Below are 27,625 nucleotides of genomic sequence, written 5' to 3' on the forward strand. Positions count from 1 at the left end.
GCGCGCGCGAGCTAGCCGCCGACCGACAGCCAATCGGAAGGCGCCGCTGGTTAGGGCCCGCCCCTGCACGTGTGGGTCGGCCACGCCCCCGGGGCAGCCCCGGGCCGGGGAGCTGGGCCCGCATAAAGCGGCGGGGCGGGCGCCGCTCCCGCTTCCCCTCCTGCTGCTCCTGCCGCTCCTCCCGCGGCGATGCTGCGGCTCCTCCTGCTCCTGCCGCTCCTCGGCGCGGCCGGCGCCCTGCCCGCCCCGCTCCGCCGCCTCCGGCGCGCCTCGCTGCCTGTCGGCCCCTACCTGACGCGCTACCTGAGCCAGCAGGTGGGAGCCGGCTGCGGAGGGAGGGATGGAGGGAAGGAGTTTCCTTGGGGAGCTGGGGGCACTTTCCCTGTCATGAGCCTCACTCGAGCCTCGGGCGGGACGCGACGCTTCGCAGGCTTTTAAATAAACCCTGAATGCCGGCTGTCTTTGGTGAAGCGTTGCACGCCGTGAGGATCCCGCTGTTGGACGTGTCGGGCTCCGCGGCGCTGCACTCCGTGTTCCCGCACACGCCGCTGCGCCCCGATCGTTCCTGCAAACAGCGCTTGCCTGGGGAATTGTGTTTGTTTAATCACGGGATGGTTCGGGTTGGGAGGGACCCTAAACATCCGTCTACTTCCACCTTCCCCCCAGCCATGGGCAGGAATGCTTTTCCCCTGGATGGTGATGCTCTTTTGGGTTTTGCCTTTTTTTTTTTTTTTTTTTTAATACGTTCTCTGTATTCTTCGCACGCGTATTTGTAGCTCTGCAGCCTGTTGTATTCGTGGCTAGTTTTCCCAGTAATTCTCCATGGCCTTTCCCTAGGCAAATAGACAAAACAAATTCCAGAGCTCCCAGCCCCAGGAGGCACAAGGCCCCTCTCCTATCTTGGTTCTTTCTGGGAACCAAGGTTGAGAACAGCTCTTAGAGATACATGGACAAAGTACAGCTAGTACTCCAGAGTCGGGGCTTGACCTGGCGGGGAAATTGTGTCACCGCTTGTCCTCCTAATTGGTGCTTTTTATCAACTATAAAATGTACTCAGCCCTGTACAAGGCTTTTGTGGACATCTTTTCATAGCTGCTTCTGAAAGCCTTCCATTAAGATCCACTTTTAAATTACCTCCTTAGTAAAATTGTCTCGAGTTTCATTTCTACATTAGAAAAAAAGGCAAAAATGGAACGTGGGACAGATTTCTATTACTAACTTGAGCTTTGTCATCCTATCTCCTCCAGCAATTCATTGGTGAAATCCTTAGCACGTGGATAGAATAGAGGGCTCTGCAGTGTCTTTAAGTGTTGGTGTGGTTTTGTTGAATCAGACTTGAAACCCACCTTGTTCATAGGTTTTCATAAAAACAGTCAAAAGTTCCTTGGGTGTGTTGAGCAGTGTTTGCATTGTCCCTGTTCTGTACTTGGGTTTCCTAGGGGAGGCAATGGTTCTTTTTATTAGGAGGCATAGTAAGGGAGGAGGTTTTCCCAGTACTCTCTTGCTTTGTTCAGAATCAGGCTTGTATCATGCATCTGAATTTCATGTCCTGGTCTTCATAGTGAGTGGTGGGAAGGAGAAGGTGTTTAGTTTACAGGCATAGAATAATTTAGGTTGGAAAAGATCTTTCAGATCATCCATTAACCCAGTACTGCCAAATGCACCACTAAACAATGTCCCCCAGTGTCATGTTTACACCTCTTTTAAAAACCTCCTGGGTTGTTGATTTGACCACTCCTCTGGGAAGCCTGTTCCAGTGCTTGATAACTGTGGCAGTGAACTTTTTTTTTTTTAATATCCTATCTAAATGTCTCTTGGTGCAATTTGTGGCTGGCATCTTGGATGATATGTGGATTGAATATCTCCTGTTTCAGCTTTGTACAAAGTGAAGTGGTAGAGTGAGCAAAACGGGAAGATTACACTGACAGAGAGAACAGATGTCAAGAAAACAGCTAATCTTTGTAAATAGCTATGGAATAATTTTAGGGTCAAGGTCTCTGTCATTTGAGGTGGAAGATAGATTTGGAATTATTTTAATGAGAAATCCATCCACTGAGACTACAGTCTTCTGCAGATAGTGTTAATGGTTCAGGAATGCTCCTGTTCCAGGGATCTCCCTGCATAAATCATGGAATTCCCATGTCTCAACAACATCTCTGCCCCATGTTCACTTGGGTAATGATTTGAAATTTCTGTCCCTGCATTAACTCCTCTAACAGCCCTGGAGCTTGTATTGTGAGCATACTGCAGATAGCTTCTGCAGTGTGTGGCCAGTGTTGGCCAGGATATCACTCCTGCAGTAGTGGTGTAATTAACACTAATTGTTGAGGCACACTGGTTGTTGCACATTGCTATCATAGTATCAGTGATACTAATTCTGCGCTGTGGTCTGAGCCACCCTTTGTCACCATCTGTTACACTTCTGTCCTCATCTCCTCCCGGGGCTGTGGTGTCACCTGGCTTTTCTCAACTCTGGCACTGATAGCCCAGGTCCACCCAGCTGCCAGCAAAGTGGCAAAACTGGGGTGTGGCTGAGACCTGTGGATTTTGGGACACAGGTGTTGAGAGACGGGAGGGAAGAGTCACAGTAAGAACCTCTTGCACATCTCGTTCACCCTTCTGTCTCTTCCTCTCATGCTTCAAGCAAAATCATGTTGGCTGAGAGTGGCTGCTGCAGGAAAGAAGGAGCCCATTCACTGGCCTGGAAATGCTTTCTTTCTTTGTCCAAAAGCCTTACTAATATTGTTGAACAGAGTGTAGAGGTGTGTTCATCAAAGATTTGAATTCTGCTGCATGGCACTTGAAAGATAGAGTGGTAGCATGAGAGGTCTAATCACACAGAGAGCATAGGACACACTCTCAGTAGCACAGTGTGTAGAACTGATAGCATTCAGCCCTGATAAAACATGCACTCAGTGCTGTTTTCTGAGAATTTATAATTGCATTATTATTCTGTAGTGCAACATAAAAGCTATGATTAGCATGTTAAATAACATGCAGTGATACTTTGCCACCTCTCAGGATTGTTGTAGTTTAATTACATATATTTTATTTCTTATGTCATGAGTTATCTGCTTGTGTTCTTTGCTGTCAAGCCTTTCTTCTTAGCTAAGGTTCCTGTTTTGATTCTTGTTTCTCTCTTTGGTGGTTTTCATCACAAATAGAAATAATTTATCTAAAAGCATTCAATATAAAAAAATACTTCCTAACATGGCAAAAGACTATGCTGTCACAAAGGAAACAGTTTTATACCTATTAAAAATACATAGAGTCTTTAAATACTTAATACTTATACAGAAGAAAACTTTGAAAGTGTAAATAGATTCCTTACATGATTTGTTTCCTAAAAAAGTTACTTCTTGAAGACTGTGAATAATTTATTCCTGCTGCACATTGGAACCTCTGGGTATGACAGTCTATAGATACGTAACATTTTTTGAAGGTCTAGTGTCAGCTTCTTCTGTGAATCAATGACATTTAAGTCTGTTTTCATAAAAATGGGGAAATAACAGGGTCAGAGTTAAGCTCAATGCTCATTTGCATTAAGCTTCCTCCTGTTTACCACTTTAAGTGTCAGACATCTGTGATGATGGGGCTAAAGTCTAGAATATTGAGAACTCAGTCAGGCAGTGCCTGTGTCAGTGTGTGACTAACATCTTAGCTTGTTTGTTGGCCTGTGTTATGTATTTAATAGCTTTTATTATTTTGTCTTGGAGGTATGATTTTTTTTCCTCTCCCTTCAAAAGTAACTGATATCTTTCAGCCCTCTACTCCGCCTTTGTGTGAGTGAAATTACCCCAGTAAAAAGGTGCCTCATGCAGACCTAGGAGAAGGAGATGGCCCTTGAAGGAGAAGCTCTGCCATCAGCCACATCTTTAACGAATTTTGTCTGTTTAGGGGATGGTTATCTCCTTTATAACTTTTCTGATGTATTAATGTGACTTTTGCAGGCAAGTCTGTGGTAATTTGGTTGCCTGCAACCCAGTTGGTTGTGATTTGTGGGTTAAATTAATCCATACAAAATGAAACTTTACAGAGAATGATGTATAGAATGTATAGAGCTGTATTAGGACCACCACTGTTGGGATGGCTTCTTTGTAAGCAGCTGGGTCTGTGACCACAGTTCAAATTCATTGGAATGACTTGGTGAGGATCCAAGATCCATCTAGTTCTCTTTACCCAAGCAGAAATAACCTTACTGAGGAGGCTCTGGAGTCAGTTAGTTCTGACCTTTGAGGAGCCTTGTCTTGTACCTTTATATCTGTCTTTGGCAAACATACCAGTGTTAACAAAACCACAGCCTGAGGACTTGTGGTGCTTTATGTGCAGCACTGCTGAGAGCATGATGCCTTAAAATTCCTGATATTTGAAGGCTTCTCATGGATGAACTTCTTTTAGGAAGGAGAGTGATGTGATGTCTCTTCACTCAAGTTGATAATTGGTGGTTGTGTGAGACTCTGTGCTGGGGAACCCTTCACCTCAATCACTGCTTGAGAACAGCTATGGATTTGTCTAAAAACCAGTGTAACAAATACAGATTAATTTTTGTTCAGCAATTTACTGAGCCTGGTCTTTCAATCAGATTGTCTTTTGAACTAATACATGTCAGTTGGGTCACCCCTTCCAAAAGAAGGATTCTGATTACATTTCATAACTTCCTAGGTTTCACACCTATGTTAGTATCTCATAATAAATTCACATGCAAGTCTTTGTGCTCTGAAATGCATCCACACTTCATATTGTGTGTATATAAAAGGAAGATATGTTGAAGCTTTAAAGTGATTAAGTTTAAAAAGTAATGCAATTTGATCCTTTCTGGCTTTATCAGGAGTCTTTAATACCCTGTATTTTCTTACAGGCAGAAATTCTGAAGTATAGCAGATAAAAGCCCTGATTGAAAATTAGAATGGATATAAATGCTTTTTAAACCTAATGAAGTACTTTTCAATCATAGGTCTAAAACTTGTTTAGGAAGACATTGAGATGGGTTGAGGTTATAATTTTTAATTGTGGTTAGGATCTTATTGTGACTCAGGTTGGTCTCTCAGAATAGTAACAGATGTCGGGAATGGTTAAGATGGGTTTGTTTTTCATGCCTGGCACCACAATACAATGGCACTTTTTGCTTCTGGTGAAGGAAAAAACAAAGTGCTTTTTACAGAGCCCCTTGGTACCAATTAAAAGTTAAGCCGGTGTTTAGAGAAGAAGTGATGCTGATGTTTGTCTCTGAGGTGAATTACTTGGAATATGTGTTTTACTCATCAAGTAGTACAGGAGTACTTGGCAGCTCTTACTCTGTGATTTCATAGCATGATTTAAAATGGGAACTGTAAGCTATAAACCAGGAACAATAGCTCTTACTCAGTGAACAGGAAAACGGGGAAGTACTTGTTAAAGCTTGTCAGTGAATTTTTATTTTTATGCACTACTTATCTGTGGGGTCACAATGCAGACATCAGCTTCTCAAATTAATCAGGAAACAATTTCCTCACAACTTGCAGCCTCTTCCTTCGAGTAAGCAGTTAATACTAGTGACTCAAAAAACATCAATGATCACTATTCCCTCACTGAAAATGAGCATATCTCATAGCTTTAATCGTTAAAAGCTGTAATAGGCCACTGAAAGATTTCTTATAGACTGTCTAGATAAAAGAAAGTCCAAAGAACAAAACAGTAAGCAGAACTGCCTATGGCTGAAGTAGCAAGCTATTCCCAAGCCAGATGTGCATGAGAACTCTGTTACCTTCATTGAATTTGGCTTGAATAATGAGATTCTGCAAGCTGAAGCAGAGTCCTAGAGTTGATTTTTTTTGTTTGTTTTTGGTGGGGAGAGATGGAGGAAAATGAAGTTCAAAATGAAATTTTATGCTAATGAGTTGTGTATCTATTTCTTCATCTGACTTTGAGGAAATCAAGACCAGCCATCAGCCTAAGAAGTTGTTGTAGATCGCGCAGATAATTTGTAGCATTTTGCCAAGTTGGTAAGAGACCAGAAATCAAACTTGATTATTACTACATTTTAGGCTTTCAAAAACCAAATACCTTAATTTATTTCATACAGCCTTTAATATTTGGAATTTATATCTAAAGCTGTGAAGCTTATAAAAAATTTAGTGGGGTAAACCAGTCTGTACTGGGCCATCTTACTGATACTTGCAGAATTGTTAATTTGTCAATTCAGAGAATTAAACATACACAGAAGAATGGAAATTACATTTCTTTTAAGCACAGTCAGTAGATACCCTTTGCCTATGGTATAATGGAGTAATTTTTTTTTTTGTTTTGTTTTAAATTTCTGTTTCTGTCTCATGCTTTCATTTAGCTCTAGCATGCATGTAGTATGTTCTGATATTTGGTGCTGTTATAGTGCTGCTGTCAGGTGTGCTGTATGTGGTTGTTGTTCTCTAAACACACACAGTGAGCAAAGAACAAACCTTCTGATCCTTGTGGGCTGTTGTTTCTAACTTTAAATTGATATAACAGCTTTTTCCATTATTCATGCCTGCAGCCAAGATACAAAGCTTATGTACAGGTTCACCCTTGTGTCAGGCTTGAAGCCAAAGTGGTTATGTGAAGATTAGCTGGAAAAGGTGCTCGTAGAGTGAAATTTGAGATGTGTCTCCTTCCTGTAGAGGAGATGGCTCACTGAAAAGCCTACCTGCATGGGATGCCATGGAGCCGTGATACTGTGTGATGTCCTTTCCCTCTGATTACCGACAGGGACACACTTGGTGCTGCAGGGAGCTGCAGATGGTATTTCCCTGAATGCTGCTGGTTTCCCCATTATCCTGTCTACCAACGTCTTGCAGCCCTGAAAGCAGAAGTTGTTCCTTGGTGTTGCAAGCTTACCAAAGCAGCAGTCGCGATGTGGTGTTTTTGCTGTTGCATCAGGGCTGTAGAAGTAATTGCTGCTTTCCTGTTTTGTTTTGTGAAACTTTCTCTCCCCCACCTCAACGCTGATCAGAATTGGTGGCTGCTGAATGCATGATCCACAGCGGCACATGCCAAACACTTAGCCTTTTAATACTGATAGATTGCCATCCCTGCACTGAGCTTTTGTCATTTAGTCTGTGCTCTGCCTAATTAGAAGATTATCTGGAGAGGTGACAGGACAGGTTTCGTGTTTGCTGTCATTGTTCATCTCTACTTCTTTGGATCCTTTTTTGTAGGATTAGCAATAGAAAATAAAATACAAATAATAGTGGCTGAACTACATCTGGGAGAATGATAAAGCAAATTTATTTGTAGTTCTGAAAACCTGGGAAATAAAACAATTGCAACCTGGATTAAACCTTTTAAAAATGTTTAGCAAAGTAGACACTTGTAGACCTTTTTAGGGTAGGGGTAGAGCTGGTTTAAATATTGAATATGACTAAATAAAAATATTATCTTGGATCTGAAGTGTTATCCTGTTTCTTTATACCAAAAAAAGAAAAAATAAGGAAGTCTTTCAAATGAGAACCGTGTTCATCAGAGAAGATGCAACATTACAAATTCTTTTGCTCAAACAATTAGTCCTACACAGAACTTTAGGTCACTTTTAAAAAGACCTGGAATGCTTTTATGCTGCTTAATCTATGACATATTGACATTTCACATCCAATTTTTTTCCTCTCCTCTGAAGTTAATCCTCTGAATATGATGGATTTGTAATTCAATCTGCAAGGCACATGGAAAAAATGAGTGGCCTTTGCCTGTAAGGGTCTGAGAGACCTTGCACAAGGGCAAATTTGTTCTTGCTGGTGTAGTGCATCTTTGTGCTTTTTTCAGCCTTGAGAAATCACACCTTGTGAAGTAGGGCTCTGAGCTGGTTGTTTCCCATGCCTTGTCCCATTCCTTGTCCTGTGGAAGAATTTCACCAGGAAGATAATACCTTGAATGGAAGCAGCAATGATGTGAACATTTGGGGTGTTTACTGCCATAGTAGTTAGTTGCAGAGTTATGTAGCTGGTGGAGTCTGAGCAGCACAAGTCTCTTCATTGCTCTGAAAAGAACCAGGTAGCAGGGGAATAGAGACTGGTGAAGGGGTGCCAGCAGTAAAGCAGATTGAAGAGATTCCTGCCTTGGTCACCCATTCTTCCCCTTGTGCTGGAGCTTTGTGCCTCTCAAGTCTGGGGCAGAAAACGCTGAGAATGCCTGTGGTATTTCTCCTTTCAAATGGAGGAGTTTTAACAGAGAATAGCATCTTCACTGTCTTCTGGAGGATTTTAAAGCCTATATGTGTTTATGGACTTCATTTTTACATGGTAAGCAGAATCTGGAGGTTCAATTGCAGCACAAAACTATTAATGGTTTGTGGAAGTTGAAATCAATTTGTTTGTGTTCTCATTAGCTGGTTGGGCTTCCGACATAAAAATAACCTTTCATCATGTACTGTTTGTTTCTAACAAGGGCTGACCTGAGTACCCTTGTGCTTTCCTACAGCATATCCTGTAGCTGTTTAAATTGTCTTTGGTCTTTTTAAGTGCCTGTCCAAACTGTGTGACTCAGGGCAGGGGTAGAGTTCCTGTCTGAAGTCTTCCTTGTTCAAGTCTTTTAATCACTGAAGAGATAAATCAGTGCTAAAAATCAGACTTCCTTAAACAGCATTGCAAGAGCAGGTGCTGTGATTTCTGCATCATAAGACAAGCTTCAGAAAGATACATGAAGTGTAGAATCATAAACACATTTAGGCTGGAAGAGACCTTTAAGATCCATCAAGTTAATCTGTAATGTAACACTGCCAGATTTATCACTAACCCATGTGCATTATCAAAGGCCAGTGTATTCTCAAGGACACAGTTGCAATGATAGATTCTTTCTATTACAAGGATCCTAAACCTGCATTTGCTTTGGGGACGTATTTGGCTGGAAACTCATTGTAGTCAAAAAGCATGTCTGTTGTTATCCATATGGTTTGGTAAATGGGATAGATTAACAAATAAAATTAAATCTGGTGAACAAAACCTCTAAATTATGAAGCTTGTGGAAAATGACAATGACAGAGTCAGTCTTGGCTTGGATCAGCGTACCCTTTGCTGGATGGCTAAGCTCATAGAGTGGCTTAGTGAGTGAGGTTAAATCCAGCTGCTGGTCTTCTGGAGGGCAGGAAGGCCCAGCAGAGGGATCTGGACAGGCTGAATCCATTGTCTGAAGCCAGTTGTATGAGGTTCAACAAGGCAAAGTGCTCAGTCCTTGCCCTTGGGTCACAGCAACCCCAGGCAGTGCTACCGGCTTGGGGAAGAATGGCTGGAAAGCTGCCCAGGGTAAAAGGATTTGGGAGTGCTGGTCAACAGCAGCTGAACATGAGCCAGTGCGTGCTCAGGTGGCCAAGAAGGCCAATGGCATCCTGGCCTGGATCAGAAATGGTGTGGCCAGCAGGACCAGGATTGTCCCCTTTACTCAGCACTGGTGAGGTCACACCTCCAATCCTGTGTTCAGTTCTGAGCTCCTCACTGCAAGAAGGACATTGAGGGTCTGGAGTGTGTCCAGAGAAGGACAGTGGAGCTTAGGAAGGGTCTGGAGCACAAAACTGGTGAGGGCTGTCTGAGGGAGCTGAGGTGTTAGTCTGGCAAGAGGGAGACTGAGAGACCTTAATGTTCTCTACAACTATATGAAAGGAGATTGTAGGGAGTTGGGTTTCTGTCTCTTAAGTAACAAGCAATAGAAGAAGAAATGGCCTCAGGTTGCAACAGGGGAGGTTTAGATTGGATAGCAGGAAATCTTCACTGTAGGGCTTGTTGGGTGCTGCAACAGGATGCCCAGGGAAGTGGTGAAATTGCCATCTCTGGAAGTGTTCAAAAGATGTGTGGATGTGGTTTTGGGGTGAGCTTGTCAGTAGCGGGTTGGACTCAGTCTTAAAGGTGTTGTTCCAGCCTAAGCAGTTCTATTATTCTAATCTATGATCTGATCTCTTTTCAATTTCTGGTATTATTTACATTGAAGACTTTCCATTTAGTGGGTTACACAGCCTGATGCAAAAAGGTGCAGTTTACATCTCCCTGCTCTTCCACAAAGCACCAAATGATTATGCATTTCAACAGAGGAGTGCAAATCTTCAATCTCTGCTGTTCCTTGCACAGCTATCAGCCTTAAAATCAAGGAAACATCTCATTCCTTGCATTTAAAATTAAAAATATGAAGCAAAGCTAAGCTTGATTTTCTTGTCTTTTTTTTCCCTTCCTTTTCCTGGACTGAGCAGGAACAAACAGAATCTTACAGGTACTTGTGGGATGAAACTTCAGTCCTGGCAGGCTCAATAAAATCTGCTCCCCAGCCCCTTCTCTTTTGTTATACAGACATGACAAGAAAGTCCCTGCCCTCATGAACTTAAAATTTGAATAGAGGAAGCAAAGTATGTGAGAGGAAACAAAACTAATATGGCCAGTTGACCGATCTGGAGTCCCCCACAGCCCATCAGGAGTAAAAGCAGGAATAGAAACACATCAGTGAAATCCCAAGAAGGCTAAGGTCCACACTACGGTTCACACAGGAGGATATCCTCAGGCTATCCTGTATCTTCCTGTCCTCAGGAAATAATTCAGACAGGATGAGCCCTCAAAACAAATCCAGGGACATGTGGAGAGTAAACTTAAAAATCTTAAAACAACTTAAAATGCCCTGGCTTCTCACCAGTAAAACACCTGGCTTGATTTCACATGGAATATCCAATTTGGGAAAACAAAGCTATCGCATAGAGGATTGAAATTCAAGGCATCACAGAAAGGCTTCATATGCTCACAATCTTGCCAGAAACCTAAAAGCATAAAACCATCAGGTGCTGATTTACCACCTCAAATGGTATTGGATGCTTTTAGTTAAAAACAGCCCTGTGAATTATATTCTTTTTTGGTAAAAGCTTGGCTTTGCTGCCCTGTCTCTGTAGTCACTGATGACCTTAAGGTGCTGTTGAGAAGGAAGTGGGTTTTAGCCCACATGTCCTGTTTTGTCTTTGTACTCTACTCATTGCCTGAGTTCCTGAATACTTCCAGAAGTACATTGAGCAGACTAACATCTGTACAATAATTAACATCTGTTGAGCATTTTTTGTCTCCTCCCCGGGAAGATGTGTAGCAGAGTGGCTTGTTTTATTTTAAATGGACTTTTAAAATAGCAAAAAAACACATTACAAAAAACTCACCTTGAGATATGTAGTCTTTGAGTTTAACCAAAGTACATGGTACATTTGCACATATAAAGTAAAGATACAGAAAGGTGCTATGCAGTTCAAACAGAAGGCACCAGGGTGGGGTTTGGCCGTTCCTCCCAGTGTGTTTGTTCAGTAAATCAGTCTGGAGAAGGTGCCTCACCCTGCTCTGATCAGCTGCACTTCTCTGTAGAAAGTTTCTCTGAGCTGAAGGATCAAAACTGCTGACTTGAGTCTTCAGTCTGGTGCTATCATCAGTCTCATCACAATGCCTTTTGCTGCTCACTGGTGTTTGTCACCAGCTCAGGGAGTGCAGTTCCCACAGCCCTGCCTTGGGTAGCACCTACAGTCTTCCATCAGAGCTGCCTGCCTCACAAGCCGTCTGCTGTATGCTTGCTTTTATTTTCCCAAATACTTTGTGAGTCTTTGGATTCAAAGATGTGCAGGAAAATACAGGGCTTTCTTAATTGAGCAGTGTTCACAAAGGTTTTTGTATGTGGAACTGAAATTTAAGTGTTCACTTTGCCATCCTGCCTGCCTCAGCTGACAAGAATTTCTCTTAAAAACTTATTAATAACTTACGAGTTTCAGTGCTGCTTTTTCAAATTTTATCCTTCCTCTTATTAGTATCAGAATGACTGTTCTTCTGCCAGTAGATCATACTTTCATCTGTAAAACATTTCTGTTGCATCACTGATGATGACTGTGTTATTTTTTACCATACTTGCCAGATAGTCCTGTTTACAGAAGCTTAGAACTTTGGGCTGAGTAACTGGTTTGCATTAGTTCTAGAATAGTTTAGTTTTAGAAGTGATCTTTGCCATCATCTCTTCGAACCTCCCACATAAAGCAGGGAAAATTTAAAAATTGTTTTGGATTGCTCAAGTCCTTGTACTTACTGCTGACATCCTGAACACAGTTGTAATTATGAATTTTAATTGGAAAAAACACATATCTGCTGGTATACCGTTACCATTGTTTTAACCACCAGTTAAGCTATTTTAAATGTGTACTAAAGAGATTTTTTTTTTCTTCTTGCTGTTGTGGTCTGGTTGTAAAAGCCATTGCTTTTAACTTACTTCATTTGTGTAAGAGTGGGAAAAAAATCCCTTTCTGGTTCAACTTTTTAATTACATCTGCTTAAGGAAAAAAAAGCTATAAAAATGCCTGATTGATTTGAATACTACAGTAGGCTGCACACAGTTGCTGGGGTGTATGACCTGTTTGCATGGCTGTTCCATAAAGAATGGTGAGGTAGAGCAGTAGTTTGAATGAGCAGCCCCTGTGCACAGCCCTGCACGCTCTGGCTACACAACAGCTCCATCTGCTGCTCCTCAGCTGCAGCTTTCCCTGCGTGACACAGTTTTATAGTGATTCTTGGGCTTCTTCCCTCTGGCTTCACAAATTTTAACGCAGTTTTTACTCTTGTGAGAAGATACTCCTTGGGATATCTCCACACCATGTCTTGATGTTCTGGATTTAGGATTTCTTTGAATTTTTAGGCAATAACCAGCATTTGTGACACTTTCTTCTCTGACTGCTTAACAAACATTAGGTTTTGTTTTGGTTTGGATTTTTTTTTTAACTCATGTTGCGTGTCTCACCATTCCAAAGACAAGCTACTACAAGGTATGAATCCCCATCATCTAGAACTGAAGGAGTTTCTGCTCTTCAGTGGAGTCATAGTTACTTGTGATTTCTTTTTTTTCTGGAGAAGTCTGGATTTGTGTTGATTCTGCCTGGGATCGTACATGTGCCCACGGTTGGATATGCTGTGAGTATGATGAACAGAGACAATTTAGCTGTTGTGGGAGTATCACATTTCTACAGATTGAGGGAGGAATGGGAAAGAATAACATGGTTAATGGCAGTGAGGGAGTGTAGAGCATGTCAGAATCAAGACAGAGAATCATAACTCTTTGGTCAACATGGTTACGAAAGCCACCAAAAGAGAACTTAAATTCCTGTATTTTCTCCCTCTTGGTTTTGAAAGAAAAACTCACTAGAGCATTGTGTTTTTGTGGTTTGTTTTGGGAAAGTAGATTTGCAGATCACATCAGAGGAAAACTCCAGTAAATCACATGTCTAAAGAAAATTAGCCATAATTTGGGAAAAGATGTGCATGTTGGAATATCACACTCTGAATGTTCTAGCTCCTGTGAAACAGGAACAGTAACATGGGCTCTAGAATTTGTTCTGCATAATACCCCATTGGATAAGCTCAGCCTGGTATGAAAAATTTTCTGGGTTTTTTTTTGCTTAGTTTTCTTTTTTTTTTTGTTTTGTTTTTGTTTTTGCTTTGGCTTTCCCTCTGCACTCTTTTTTGTCTGTTGCATGTTAAATTGCCTGCACTAGTAAATGTCCTTGTAATTTGGAAAGTTGAATACTTTTTGGGGTGTAGTCTTCTAGCTGGCACTCTGGCTTTAAGCAGGAAGGATGCAGAATCAAGTTCTAAATCTAAATATTTAATTTAAATTATTTCATAAAAGGCAAGCAGGACACATGGCCCTATTTTCCTATCTCTGGCAAGCAGCCTAACTGGAAATTTTAAATAGAAAAATAATTTCTCCTGCTTACAAACACATAGGGAACAGAAGATATTCTGTACTTTCTAACAGTGTTGGCATTTATCAAACTATACAGTGACTTTTTAGATGTGCCTTAACTGTTTATTCTCTTTAATTGTCCCAAGCTCTTATGACAAGAGACTTTTTCAGTAGCTGACCTTGCTCTGCCTTTCTACATTTAAGCACTCTTAATAGGTGAAACTAAAATAGCTATGCAGGTGAGTTGTCAGTGTGAAACAAGCCCAGCATGTTTTGTCAGTACTGAAGTTCAAGGAAAGAGCCCTTAAATATGGACATGATAGCACCACCATGTACTTAAGAGTAAGGAGTGAACGTCCTCCCTGAGGAAAACTGTGAAAGTACATAAAATAGTTTTATTTGGGTCTGGAAGCAGTCACTGAAGTTACCTATTGAAGGCAAAGACTTTGTCTCACGTCTGTCCACACCATGCACAGACCTCCACCTGCTCCTGCTGTTTAGCAGCGAGGTGCAGCACACACATCCTCCCACTTGAGTCCAAGAGTGAGTAACCTCTGAGGGAGTCCAGAAAAGACACTTTGCAGCAGACTGTACATCTGAAATAAGTTCCTGTGCTCTCTTTGACCCAAAGCAAATACAAGTACCTGGTGTGGAGTAGCTGGATCCTGCAGGTCAAGCATTAGGCTTTTCTGAGCTGCCTAAAGGAATCCACCCAGCAGGTGTGTTACTGTGATAACACCAAGTGCTTGGTTTTGGGTGTGATCTGGTGCTTTTCAGCTTTAACTAACTTGCAGATGTTCCCAAAACAGGGAATTTGAAAGTTTATTTCCTGTAGCATATGAGAGGTGGGGCAGAGTTTGGGTGTGATGGCAGATGGATGGGTGAGCAGAGATCCTCAAGCCAGCAGATGTCAGGCTGTTACCACTAGCAGGAACTATGACAGGAAAAGATGAATCGATGCACTGATAAAAGTCAAAATTGGGAAGCTACAGGTCATCTTCAGCTGATGAATAATAGTGAAGAACTGTGAATACAGGGTAATTAAGTAGGATAGATCTTCTGGAGTAATTCTGTGGTTTGATTTGATTTTTTTTTTTTTAATATTTCATAGTAAAAGCCTCTGTGGGTATCCCAGAATAAGATTATGCCTATGCAGGGAGTTACTTGTGAAAGCAATTTACTTGTAAAAGCACAACTTTCCAGTTGGATGAATTCTAGGGGAAGGGTCAAGATGGATGGTGAATACAAAGCAGTGTGAGTTAAAGTTTGAAAAAGTGACCTTAGGAATTGAATTTGTAGTGACGGAATAACACTGTGGGGTTTGGGTTAAGGGGTATGATGTATATATACGCTGGCAATATTTGTAGAGCCGTGGTAAACAATAAAAACCCACTTTCTAACAAGAATCTGTTTAAATTTAATTCTTATGCCAGAAGGAGGAGAGAAAGAGGAGGTGAGATTTTTGTTGGTTTTAGTTTTGGAGTTATTTTTGATTAGTTTGCTGTTTGTTTTAATAATAACTAGTAAGGTTTTCCTGAGACTCAGAACATCTGGTGATGACTCTTTTTACTTGTTGGTACAGTTTTGTTTCATGAGGTACTTTGTGACCTTCCAGCATGCTGATTTGTCTGACTTCCTACATACATTTAGAGTATCTGGTGTTAAGTAGAATGCTATAAAAAGGGCATGGATCTTTTTTCTTAATGCCTTCAGTATACACACCTGCAATTTTGACTATTTTTTTTTTCACAAAGCAGAAATAATTTGATGAATTAGGAATATAAGTTAATTTAATGACATATTCTTTTTATCTGTTAAGTAACTGTCAGCACTCCCAGTGGGCTCCAGGATCAGTTCTAGCTTTCTGACCATGCTGCTGGTGCTTGTTCTTACAGATTGATCACTTTGGATTTGATGAAAATCGTACATTCCAGCAGCGGTACCTGCTAGCAGATCAGCACTGGAAGAAGGACAATGGGCCAATACTGTTCTATACAGGCAATGAAGGAGACATCGAGTGGTTCTGCAACAACACGGTACGTGGGAAATTGTGGCATTACAGCCCTGCCTGTCAGTAAGGGCATGCTGAAAAAGTGAGGAGGGACAAGAAGACAGTACAGAAGGTCACTGAAGGATAAGTTTGTCATGATTGCTGTGATTGTTATAAGAGGAAGCTGAACAAAAGTACAGAAAAAGTTTAAGGGGGTTCAGGGTCCTATCTGAAGCCCAAACAAATAAAGGGATACACTTATATTAAATTCCTGGAGCAGTGAAGAAAATTTCTAGAGGAAACACCGTAGTTGCCCTGAGCTAACAGTTCAGAATTTTGGACAAAATTAAAATTATCCTAGTACATTAGATTCTCCAAGTAAAATGGAAGGTTTTCATGTTTGGATTTTTGTTTCTTTATTAAGAAAAATATGAAAGGAACTGGAAATCAGAGCCAGGCAATTCTTGTTTTCTACAGTACCTGTGGAAGTTTTTATTTCCCTGATGATACAATGCAGAATGGAGTGTGTGGTATTTATCAGCCATCTCAATACAAAGTCCAGTAACATGACAGGAGGTTGGCATGTGCTGAGCTCAAAGCCACCAAGGACTGCTTGTATGCTTTGTGCTGCCTGCAGATGATCTCTGTCTGCTTCTTCTCATAGCTGGTGGAAACAAACTCTTATCAACAAGTAATAACAAGTTGTACTTATTTATTAGGTGAAAATAACTGCAATGCTCTAGATTATTGCTTATTGCCAAACAAGTTTTGTGTTTTCTGTAATGTAGTCCTAGCTCAAATGCATGCTTTTCTCCTGTAGCCTTTTTTATTTCCTGTGGATTAAGCTCATGTCATAGGTGTTCTTTTAGAATTGCCCGTGTGTAGTCCCAAAACAAGGATGCTTAATATTTTGCAGCATGAAATATACATACTGTCTTTGTATATATCACCTTCTCTGTGTTGGTACCTGTTTTGTGTGTTTTCTTACTTCAGTGATACCATAAAACCAAATTGCACTCTGTCTTTCTAGTGGCATTTTGATAGAGATATCTTCCGAATATAAGAATTGGAATGCACTAGACTGATACTAGAGAATTTTCAACAAGTTGAATCAATTATTTTGAGTATCTGTTTTCCTTCAACCAGGGTTTTATGTGGGATGTGGCTGAAGAACTTAATGCCATGTTGGTATTTGCTGAACATAGATATTATGGAGAATCTTTGCCCTTTGGAAATGAATCTTTCAGTGTAAGTGTCATCTTTTGTCTTCCTAATAAATGTATTCCAAACAAACATAATTCTGCATATTTTAATTCTTGCCAGGGCATTGAGTGTTAACTTGAGTAATATGTAACTCTTTTGTAACTATCAATTACAGGGTAAAAAATAAAGCCAAACTAGAGGGACTTTTTTAGTCCTTCAAGGGACACCTGCAAAGAATATTTCATTTGTTCTCAGGCACAGATTTAGACTTGTGATTTTAGCTGTAGACCTGATTTTAGCTATAGCTGCCATGGGGAATAGAAAGACTGTTGCTGGAAATCACCATAACCTGCCTTCCTTCTCTCAGGATTCCAAGCATCTCAATTACCTGACATCAGAGCAAGCTCTGGCAGACTTTGCAGTACTTGTTGAATACTTAAAGACGACCATTGCAGGAGCCCAGCACAGTCCAGTCATAGCTATTGGAGGGTCTTATGGAGGAATGCTTGCAGCCTGGTTTAGGATGAAGTATCCCCATGTGGTGGTTGGGTGAGTGTGCTCCTCCTGCTTAAACAGAGCAGGCATTTGTTACTTCTGTGCTATAAATATTACTTCTCTGGGAGAAGTATGATAATTCAAGCTGGCTTGAATTTTTCAGTACTGGGAGAAGGATTCAAGTTACTTTGAATTTGGGAAGAGGTGCTGTTTGCCTGACAAAGGCAGCTGTTGGTCAGCAGGTACTGGATGGTGTATTTTGTCAGAGTTATCTGCTAGATTTGTGAAAACAACGTGTGAACACTACTTGGCACCTAATGTTTTTTTAGGGTCTCCAGACTTTAGGCAGGTCTTTAATCTCTTCAATACCCTAGTTACCCTCTTGGAAACAAGCTAGACAGTATATTTTCATGGACTAGGCCTCTCTTCATTTAAGTTCATACAATGCCTAGTGAGAAAAACCTAATTGATAGATGAGAATGAAAAACAATAAAGTAATCAAGTGTGAATTTCTGCCTTTTGTATTTGCTACTATTGTTGTACCAGTGTCCAAGACATATCCTCCAGCAGCCTTTTGCATGCAGACCTGTGGAATAATTTTGCAGCATTATGGTTAGTTCACCTAGAGCACAGTGTCCAAGCTGATTTATAAATTCTGCCTAGATAGTGGCTGTGGGGAGGGTATGGAAGTCCATTTTGCAGGAGTTCAGGATCTTTTTATGTCCCTTTGCAGAGCTCTGGCAGCCTCTGCCCCAATCTGGCAGTTTGCTGATTTGGTTCCATGTGGCACGTTTTTCAGCATAGTGACCAATGATTTCAAAAAGAGTGGCAAGGGCTGCTCGGAGAGCATCCGGAATTCCTGGAATGCTATTAACCACCTTTCCTCAACAGGTAAGACCTCACCAATTCTTTTTCAAAGAATAGTAATCATCAGGAGTGTGTTACGGCTTTCCCCTGTGTATGTATTTGGTTGGTTGAGACTCTGCTCCTCATACTGAAAACTTGAATCTAGCACTACTTTTAAATGTTTTGTTGTATCACAAACTTCTTTTAGGCGTGGTGGGATGCAGAATCCAGGTCCAAACATTCCAAAGGTCAGATAAGGACAGATTTAAGATCAGAACTTCAAGGCTTATATTCGTTCTGAAAAATAGGCCAGATAGTCACTACTATAAAAAAAGTACTTTGCCAGCTGAGACATTCAGGGAAAGAAAATCATTATAGTCACTATGAACTCAATGATAGGGACTCAGTTAGACTTGAGGATCTTTTCTAACCTAAGTGATTCTGGAAAAGAGGTTGTAGGAAGGTGCTGACTAAAATTTGATCTGTGCTTGTATGTGTGTGGAATGGTTTCACTAAATTAGTTAGGCTAAGTGAAAACATTTTTTAGTAGCAGCACAACTGATGTATGTGTTAATGGCACAATACATTAAATATTGTTTTATTGATTTATTTTTATTAAAGATGCAGGTTTGCAGTGGCTTTCCAACACATTTCATTTGTGCAGCCCCTTAAAAACTCTTCAGGATGCTGCTGTATTGAAAAATTGGCTGAGTGAAACATGGGTAAACTTGGCTATGGTGAATTATCCCTATAAAGCTGACTTCTTGCAGCCTCTGCCAGCTTGGCCTATACAGGTAATTTAGAATCAATATCTTATAGGATTGACTTTTTGGTTTAATTAATTCTCTCCTCCTTTCCTAGCTTGCACCTTCTCCTTTGTTTTCTTGGCTCCATAGAAGCAATGTGCTGAGAAAAGACAACCAAGATAATATCTTGTGCATGAGCTGGTTTGTTGCCTAACTGCCCCTTGTAGGTCTAACAGGTTATATCAACAGCCCAGGAGAAAAAAGTGCCAGGGATGACTGAGAAACCTCAGCTGTCCTGCAGAGTTGTTCTTGAGTAGCAGAAATGCTGTACAAAAAGCACATGCAATTAGAGTTTCTGATGTGAGACTTAGCTGATAAAGCTTGCAACTCAGCAAGTTTTGAACCTGTGTCCTTTTTGATGTAGGAAAGCTAGTGAGAGAGAAAAAGTGGATCTCCAGAAACATATTCCTTGCAGGGTCTCTTCTCAAAGCAGAACCTCTTCTTACACTTACAAGCCTTCGCTTGTGCAGTTCTGTTTGTCCTTGGGGTGTTCTTATTCTTTTAAGACTCTGGCTGAATTTCCCTGCAGGACTTTGGATTCCTATGTGAGGTAGGTAAGATATAAGTATTTTAGGCAGTAGTTAATTATAAAACAAAATCTTTCCCTTGTGTAGAGCTGCTTGATGGAGGAGAGAGGGAAATTAATCTGTCCTATGTGGCTGACTACAAAGAGCAGGATAAACACCTTGAAAATGATTTCTGCCTGTAAATCTAACCCAGAAAAGGCCACTACCCATCTGAACAATACTAATACATGAAATCTGATTTATATAAGCTGTTAAGATACTTTATTTTCTGAAACAGTAGCTCTGTTAGGACTCTGAGGGCAAGAAAAGGGGAGGGAAATGTGGACTTGAGATCCTGGAAGTGATTTCTAATCTTAATGAGTAACTGGATATATATGTGTATGCATGTATGTATGTTTTTTAATCTGTTCTCTCTAGTGAGCTGCCTACTTCAAACTGCAAGGGAGCCCCAGTTGATACTTGGAGCTTCTCTATTATATATCTGTATGTGCTGTCTTTAGAGAGGTGCTAAATACTAGTTATTAAATATCATCTATTTTAAAGTATGGGAAATGGATTGAAAGATTTGGTGAATGAAACATTAAGGTGGAACTGTTGGGTTTTTAAAAAATTTTTTTAGTCAGGAAATAAAAAGTTTCAGGTTCCTCATAGTGCACTACACACGTATGATACTGCATTTTGTGATAATCGGGGTATATAACTTCATAGCCACTTTTTTGAAGTGGTCTGATTGTACTTGGAAAAGAAATTAATATCCCACCAGGTGTCATGTATTAATATTTCATTCCTAAAAATTGAGACGACTTCTTATCTCTTCATTGCAGGAAGTCTGCAAGTTCCTGAAAGATCCCAGTCTCTCTGACAAGTTGTTGCTGCAGAATGTTTTCCAGGCAGTAAATTTGTATTACAATTATACAGGAGAAGCCTCGTGCTTGGATGTGTCGCAGACTGCAACAAAGAGTCTGGGTGAAATGGGTTGGTACTACCAGGTATGCTCACTAATCTTTATAAATTGCAAGTCAGTGGTGGTTTCTTGGTCTAGAGGTGGTGAGAATTGTCATTTAGCTGTTAATATATTGTGCCAGAAGTATTGATGTGTACTGATGACAAATGTAGTCACAAACCAAGTGTGATTGTAGTGGGGAAGGCAAGGCAGGAAAGAGAAGCAACTTTCCCAGGAGGTTTAGACTGTATTTTCATTATCTAGCTACTTGTTGAGTTTCAGCTATTCCTATAGGCTGGAAAATTATGTACAACAGACAATTGTAAGTTGTGTGGGCAGTCAGTTATATGAGGTCTAACAAGGCCAAGTGATGGGTCCTGCACTTGGGTCACAACAACCCCATGCAGGGTTAGAGGCTGAGGGCAGAGTGGCTGGAAGCTGCCTGGTGGAAAAGGACCTGGGGGTGCTGTTCAGTAGCAGCTGAACCTGAGCCAGTGTGTGCCCAGGTAGCCAAGAAGAGCAATGTCATCCTGGCCTGGATCATCAGTGGTGTGGCCACCAGGATCAGGGCAGTGATTGCCCCTTGTACTCAGCACTGGTGAGGTCTCACCTCAAATCCTGTGCTCAGTTCTGGGCCCCTCACTGCAGGAGAGACATTGAGGGTTTGGAGCGTGTCCAGAGAAGGGCAACAGAGCTGGGGAAGAGTCTGAAGCAAACGTCTGATGAGAAGCTCCCTGAAAGGAGATTGTAGGCAGGTGGGTTTCTGTCTCTTAATTAACAAGCAATAGAATGAGAAGAAATGGACTGAAGCTGTACCAGGGAAGATGTAGATTGAATATTAGGAAAAAAGTCAAGCACTGAAACAGGCTACACAGGGATATGGTGGAGTCACCATCCTGGAGTTTTTTTAAAAGATACTATGCACTTAGGTACATGGTTTAGAGGTGGACTTGGCACTTTTTGGTTTATGGTTGAACTCAGTCTTACAAGGTCTTTTTCAACCTAAATGGTTCTGTAGCAGTTAGGTAGTAATTACTGATCAAATGCTGTTTGAACCTGCCTTTTTAAATACTGCAGTAACAACTATTGGATCTTCTCCTCAGAATATACTCTACTGACCTGCCCTTTCTTTCAGGCTTGCACTGAGATAGTGATGCCCTTGTGCACAGATGGTGTCCATGACATGTTTGAGCCTCAGAAGTGGGACTTTGATGCCCTTTCAGAAGAGTGTTACAGGATGTGGGGAGTGAGGCCTCGCCTCTCTTGGATTCTTTCTATGTATGGAGGAAAAAACATCAGTTCACACAGCAACATCATCTTCAGGTGAGCCTTGTTTCAACTGATGGTGTAGAGTCTTTCACCAGTTTGGGTTTCCAGTGTAAAGAATCTGTTCCAAATAGCAAAGGGATAATAGCAAAGGGATCTGTCTCCAGCACTCCAGCTGAATAAATGATGGGCATGCTTTGTGTTGCTATTGAGAGTAAAATGGTCAGTCTGCAGTGGTCAAAGAAGCCAACAGTTGTGTTACTGCCTTTGTGACTCTAAAAGAAGAATCTGAGCTGGGATTCTGCCAAACATCTTCTTTCCATGTGGATTCCTTCTTATCTTGTGGCCAAATTCCAGGTTTCCCATGCTGGTAAATTCCTACTTTTATGAACCCAATGCACTGTTGCTTACACACAATAGGAAAGTCTAAATGAGTTCTAGCTACAACACAGAATCTTGGTCGCCAAAATTACTGCTCTGTGTGATAGCCTTGTGAAGGGGCTGGCATGGCATTCCTTTTTCCCTTTGGTACAGAAAAGAGAGGGAAGTAACTTTGGGAGTTTTTCTATTACTGACAGCAGCTTTTTCTATTAGTGGCATTTAGGCAAGTTACAACAAACTTGTGTAAGATCCAAATACAAAGATGTTTCTATTTTAGTAAGGAATACTGGTAGTACCACAGAAGTTTGAAACACCTTTGTATGTGGACAAAAAGTGAAAGAAACTTTTTAGTCTAGCACAAAAAACTAGTCCATGCTGGTTGCTCTCTATTCAGCCTTCACTTCCCTGATTTTTAAGAGTGAACTCTGCTATCTTTAAAGGGAGGTTCATGACGTTTTACTTGTGCTGTGAGGTGATCCAGGTGAGTAATGTCTATCCATCAGGCTCTTATGTAGGAAGAAGGTGTTCCACAAACCCATTGAGACCTCAGGAGTCCTGACTTGATGTATCCATTGCCCACTGTGGGAAGCTCCTGGATATGTATTCTGTGTTCTGGTTACAATTTTGCAAGGCCTTTTCATAAAACACCTTGCCACTTCTACAAACCAAGCTCAGAATTAGTCTTTTGGATGTGGTAGATAGGTATGAATTTTAAAAGTAAGAAGTTCTCACTTGAATTGGGGATTATTTTCTGGATCACAGCTGTTAGTGTTGGTCTGTTTGGCTGCAAAGGCCTTTTGCTTTCCTGTTGTTTGCCGCTTGCTGTTTCTGTCCCAGCAGGATATCTACTCTGGAGGGAGAAATCCCACCCTTTTTTGGAAAACTTTTTAATAAAAAAAATTTGTTTGTTTCGCTTAGTTTCTGCAGAGTCTTGCTTATTTCCAAGGCTGCACAGCTCTGTACAGTAGAAATCTGCTTTGTAAGCCATAGACAAGCAAACAAATCTAAATAAGTGTTTAAGAATTTATGCCAGCTGAAGGAGTTGGAAATGAGAAAAGCCTAAAAGCAACTAAATGAATGTTAAAGTAGCGCTGTACACACAAAGCCTTTGGATCTCAAGCTGGGATGTTTCTCTTCAAATAAATGCATTGTCAACACTGTACATTTTATATAAGAGCCTTTTATCCTCAAACACTGCAGAGTGCTTTACAAAAAACATCCTAGTGTTTACCAGGGGATGTGGCTCCCTGTGGGGTGAAAAGGACTGTGTTTCAAGTGACAGGCAACTTGCACAACAGTGTAGAGCAGGAAGGGAAAAGCACTTCATCTAAAGAGAACCACTGTAGGGTGGATTTATCCAGACACAGTGGGATTTGGCCAGGATGCCTAAACTGGTGCTGTTGCTTCTCTCTCTGTGAGCAGTACATCACTCTGCACAGTCACACTGTTGTTTGTACTGTGTGGGATTAATGTAGGGAATTCCGTTGCCATTCTGGTACCTTTGTGGAGTTATGCAGTGTGTAAGTGGTTACTTAGGCTGTCAGCAGATGGTACTTGCCTGTTCTGGGCCATACACCTTTATTAAAACTAGTCTGAGGAAATTGAGGGTTTTAGAGCACTGTTTCCCCTTTCCCTTCCAGCAATGTCCCATCCTCTTATGTGAACATGCTGTGTACTTGGTGTGAAGGTGTTGCACAGTGGTGGGAAGTGACATTTCAACACTGTTCATACATGTGGTGGCAGAGAACTTGTAGCAGTTGTAGTGTCTCATCATCAGTATACTGTGGTAGTCAAAATCAGTCCAGGTTATATGAGACAGTATGAAATTTGGTGTGCACAGTCTAAAAGTAGGGTTTTTTCCAATCTCATTGAATCCCACCTAAGTCGTAGGCTTCTAAGTCAGGGCACCCACATATCCAGTCCTGCACCGGCATGGGAGAGGCAGAAAGTGAAGGCTCCATTTTAAGAGATTCTGGTGCTCTGTGCAGAAGGGAGAATTGTTAGCATTAAGAAGGGAATGAAGGCAGAACTATGTGTGCCTGAAGAGAAAAGGTTAGAGAAAAAAGTTTAAAGGAAACATGACAATTGTGGAGGGTGGTCATGTTAAAAAAGGATCCACAGACAGTGCTTCTGCAATTGTGCTAAACTTCTGGGCAGGGCAGGAGGGCTGAGGAGACTGAAGAGAATATAGGAAAGGGAACTGTATGCTATGGGATAGGCAGAACCCTAGGTATGCTATCAAGGAAGTAGATTAATTGAAACCAGGACTAGCATGCTGATTTTTGCTTTCATTTTTTTTCTGAAGTCCTGCTTGCTTGGCCACTGCTAGAAAGAAATGTCTGACTTACTCTTTCTCTTCTTTTGCTTCTTTGGTTTATACTGGGAAATTCCTGTCCTGTGAGATGGGCAACTGAGTACTTGCATGCTTGGTTAGTTTTAACACATAAATAATTGATTCCAGTTGGAATTATCTTAATCTGCAAAAACCGTAAAGATTTATGATTTTGTGGTGAGCCTTTCATCCCCTTCCCTTCAAGTTTCACTTCCCAAACTGTGTCAGTGCTTCTGGTGCCATCCTTTGGAAGGAGATGCAGTGGATGCAGCCATTAGCTCACAGAAAAGCCTGTGGCATGCTTAGCTTCCACATGACTGGGACCAAAAGATCCAAGTTCACGTGCATGATGAGTCTCTCAGCAACTCATCCCCTGTTGCCAGGGTGCTCTGCTGATTCAGGTGACCTTTTAAATCCAATGCCTTTGGCTTATTGGGCAGCTCTCAATGCTTTTTGTTTTGCAGATGCAAAATGTTTTTCTTGTCCTAAGTCATATTTAGAATCACTGAAAGTAAAGAACTACAGGGACTCAAGATACTTAGTTGTTTTGGTTTTTTTTCAGTGGTGAAACAAGTAAAATACTAGTTTAGACCCCAGATTTTTACTTCTGGTTATTTTTAAAAAATATTTTTATAAAATTCATTATTTTATTATTATTTTCTGTTGCTACCATTGTGGTATTTTACTAACTGCATATCTCTGTGTCAAGGATGTTTTAATTTCTTAGCTTCTTCTAGAAATTTACCCTCTCATACCACAGCTCATCTCTGACATTTCCTTTTGTGGGCAGGTCCAGTGTTTTAAGTGAGAAACAGATCTAATTTTGTGTAGTTCCACAAGTATATGGATGTTGCTTTCTTTGTGCAGAAAGATCGGCCACGTTTGGGAAGGTCATTGCAGTAAAGGAAAATAAGATGTAGTAGGGGTTATTGGGTCAAGTCCAAAGCTAGGAATGAGAGATGGAAAGCTCTCTCCCAGCTGAGCCATCGGCCTGCTCCATGGACTATTCTTTGGAGCAGTATCTATAGTGTAAGGAATTTTTAAAATTGATCTAGGATGAGGAAGGAGGGGGAATAAATGGTATTAAGTTGTCCTGTGACAGAGGAAGAGTCAGTTTAGACATTTTTTAAAAGGATATAATCTTCATTTTCGTATGGTTGTTAAAGTCAGCGCACTAACAAACCATCCGAGCATTTCTTTGCAAAACCAGGTCGTCACTCAGCTGAGACAGCAAAGATAGAACTTCCTAAAACTTCAGCTCTAAAGGGTCCAGTGAGTAATTTCTTTATGGCAGACTGTGAAGAAGGAAAGTGAAGTGCTTTGGTTTGGGAGTCTGGACATGTTTTGGTAGAGGGAAACCTGAGACTTGAATGACAATTACATGTGGCAGCAGATTTCTCTTCAGAGGCTTTTGCACTGTTATAGGTTATTATCTGAATTTGCAGATAATTAATGAGAAGTGTAGCCTTGTTTAAGCTGCTGATAGCTCCATAACTCGGTCAAGAAGTTGCTTCTTAGCAGAGAAGAAGAATGTCTTGTGGGCACAAGACATGAAGGTAGGGTTGAGGTCTGTTTCTGTTGCTGCGCAAGCAAAACTAGTAGAAAGGCTGATGCGAGCTGCAGCCTCGCTGACTGCTGTGCACACGTGCCCTAATGAAATAGTCTTTCCTTACAGCAATGGTGGCCTGGATCCGTGGTCTGCAGGTGGGGTGACCCAGAACATCAGCAATTCCCTCGTGGCAGTTGTGATTCCGGATGGAGCACATCACCTGGACCTACGCAGCCACAACCCTTTGGACCCCAAATCTGTGCAGCAAGCTCGAGCCATGGAGATCTGCCTCATGAAGGAGTGGATTGAAAAGGCCAGGCACGGCCACTGAAGTGGTAGTGCAGCAACTGTGGCCATTACACCTCTCTTGGCTTTGCTGGGAGTAGGGCCAGGCCTTGTGATGATATGGTTATTGGAGCATTTCCCTCCTGCTTCCTCACCTGCACCACAGTGGTCACTATGGCTTGTGTCCATGAGAGAGGCAGGCAGCAGATGGATGGAGAGCCTTCTCAGATGATAAACTCCAGTCAAAGTACATGGATTGAGCTGCCTCCTCTGGTTTGCTTTCCTCTTCTGCTCTTCTCAAATGCTGTACTTACCTGGACAGTAATGGGTTCCTGTTCTAGGCTTGTTGCTCTTCTCACTGCACTGAGTGTTTGTTCCAACTGCTGGTGTGTTCAGCAGTGGATTACATGGGAGTGCTGTTGGTGATGAAACTCCTGCTGCCTCCACTGTGATTGAATTTCAGACGTCCTCTGCTGGTGGAGACAATGAGGGAACAGAAATCACATCTTACTGAGATGTTTGGTGGAGAGGGAGGGAAGGCCTGGGGAAAGTGGCTGTGCTGTTTGTAGGGAAACTAAGCAGCCCTTACCCTTTGGAATCAGTGTTGGAAAATAAATAAATATATAATTTTTTCCTACCTAGTTTTCCAGCAGCTTATTAATCAGTGGGTTTTTGTATTCTGTGCTGTACTGAATGGTCAGGGCTGGGCCCAGACTCACTCTGCTGATAACTGGCTGAGGATGCAGAATCTGCATCAAAATTTTACTTCTTTTGCGCTGAGTCCTAATTCTGAGATGTGTCACTGTCTGTGCTGATAGTTACCAAAGAAAACTGAGTATATTTTGTGTGTGTATGTGTGTGTATCCCCCACAAATTCTTAGCTTTTTAAAATCAGGAAGTTTTTGAAGCTAGTCTCTTGAAGAGCAAATGTGACACTTGTGCTGGCTACATCTTATGAAGTGACAAATAATTGGGGCTGTGCCTTGTGTGGGTTCTTCCCTCCCCTCCATTCTGTGTATTGTTCAAATTCTGCATGATCTGTTTGCTGATGGCTCTTCAATAAAAGCCTTTTGAAAAAAAATTGCTTGCTGGACGAACTATTGAAAACACAGAACGCAGCTATTCCCTTGGATCAGCCTAAAGCCTGATGCTGAGCTCACCAAGCCAGGTGCACTGGGCTTTCTGTAAGGCTTCCAAACCAGACAAACTGCCCTGATTCATGAGACAGCATATTTGACATTAATAAATGGCTGGGGCAGTCCCCTTGTTTTCCAGCTTTAGCTGCATTCACACTGCAGCCCTTCTTCAGAAAGGATTTTTTGCAGTTTAAA

General features: G+C 41.4%; 1 protein-coding gene across 1 annotated transcript; it reads left to right on the forward strand.

Annotated features, from left to right (window-relative positions):
• The first annotated feature begins 75 nt into the window (after nt 1-75).
• PRCP (prolylcarboxypeptidase) lies at nt 76-26,931 on the forward strand. The gene is made up of 9 exons (XM_002188525.7): nt 76-315; nt 15,567-15,707; nt 16,808-16,909; nt 17,232-17,413; nt 18,093-18,250; nt 18,827-18,999; nt 20,363-20,527; nt 21,617-21,804; nt 26,136-26,931. Exons 1-9 carry the CDS (start codon nt 190-192, stop codon nt 26,338-26,340), a joined length of 1,440 nt encoding a protein of 479 aa, XP_002188561.4. The 5' UTR covers nt 76-189; the 3' UTR covers nt 26,341-26,931.
• Nucleotides 26,932-27,625: the final 694 nt, after the last annotated feature.

This window comes from Taeniopygia guttata, chromosome 1 (genome assembly GCF_048771995.1).
Source record: "Taeniopygia guttata chromosome 1, bTaeGut7.mat, whole genome shotgun sequence".
NCBI classification, from domain to species: Eukaryota; Metazoa; Chordata; class Aves; order Passeriformes; family Estrildidae; genus Taeniopygia; species Taeniopygia guttata.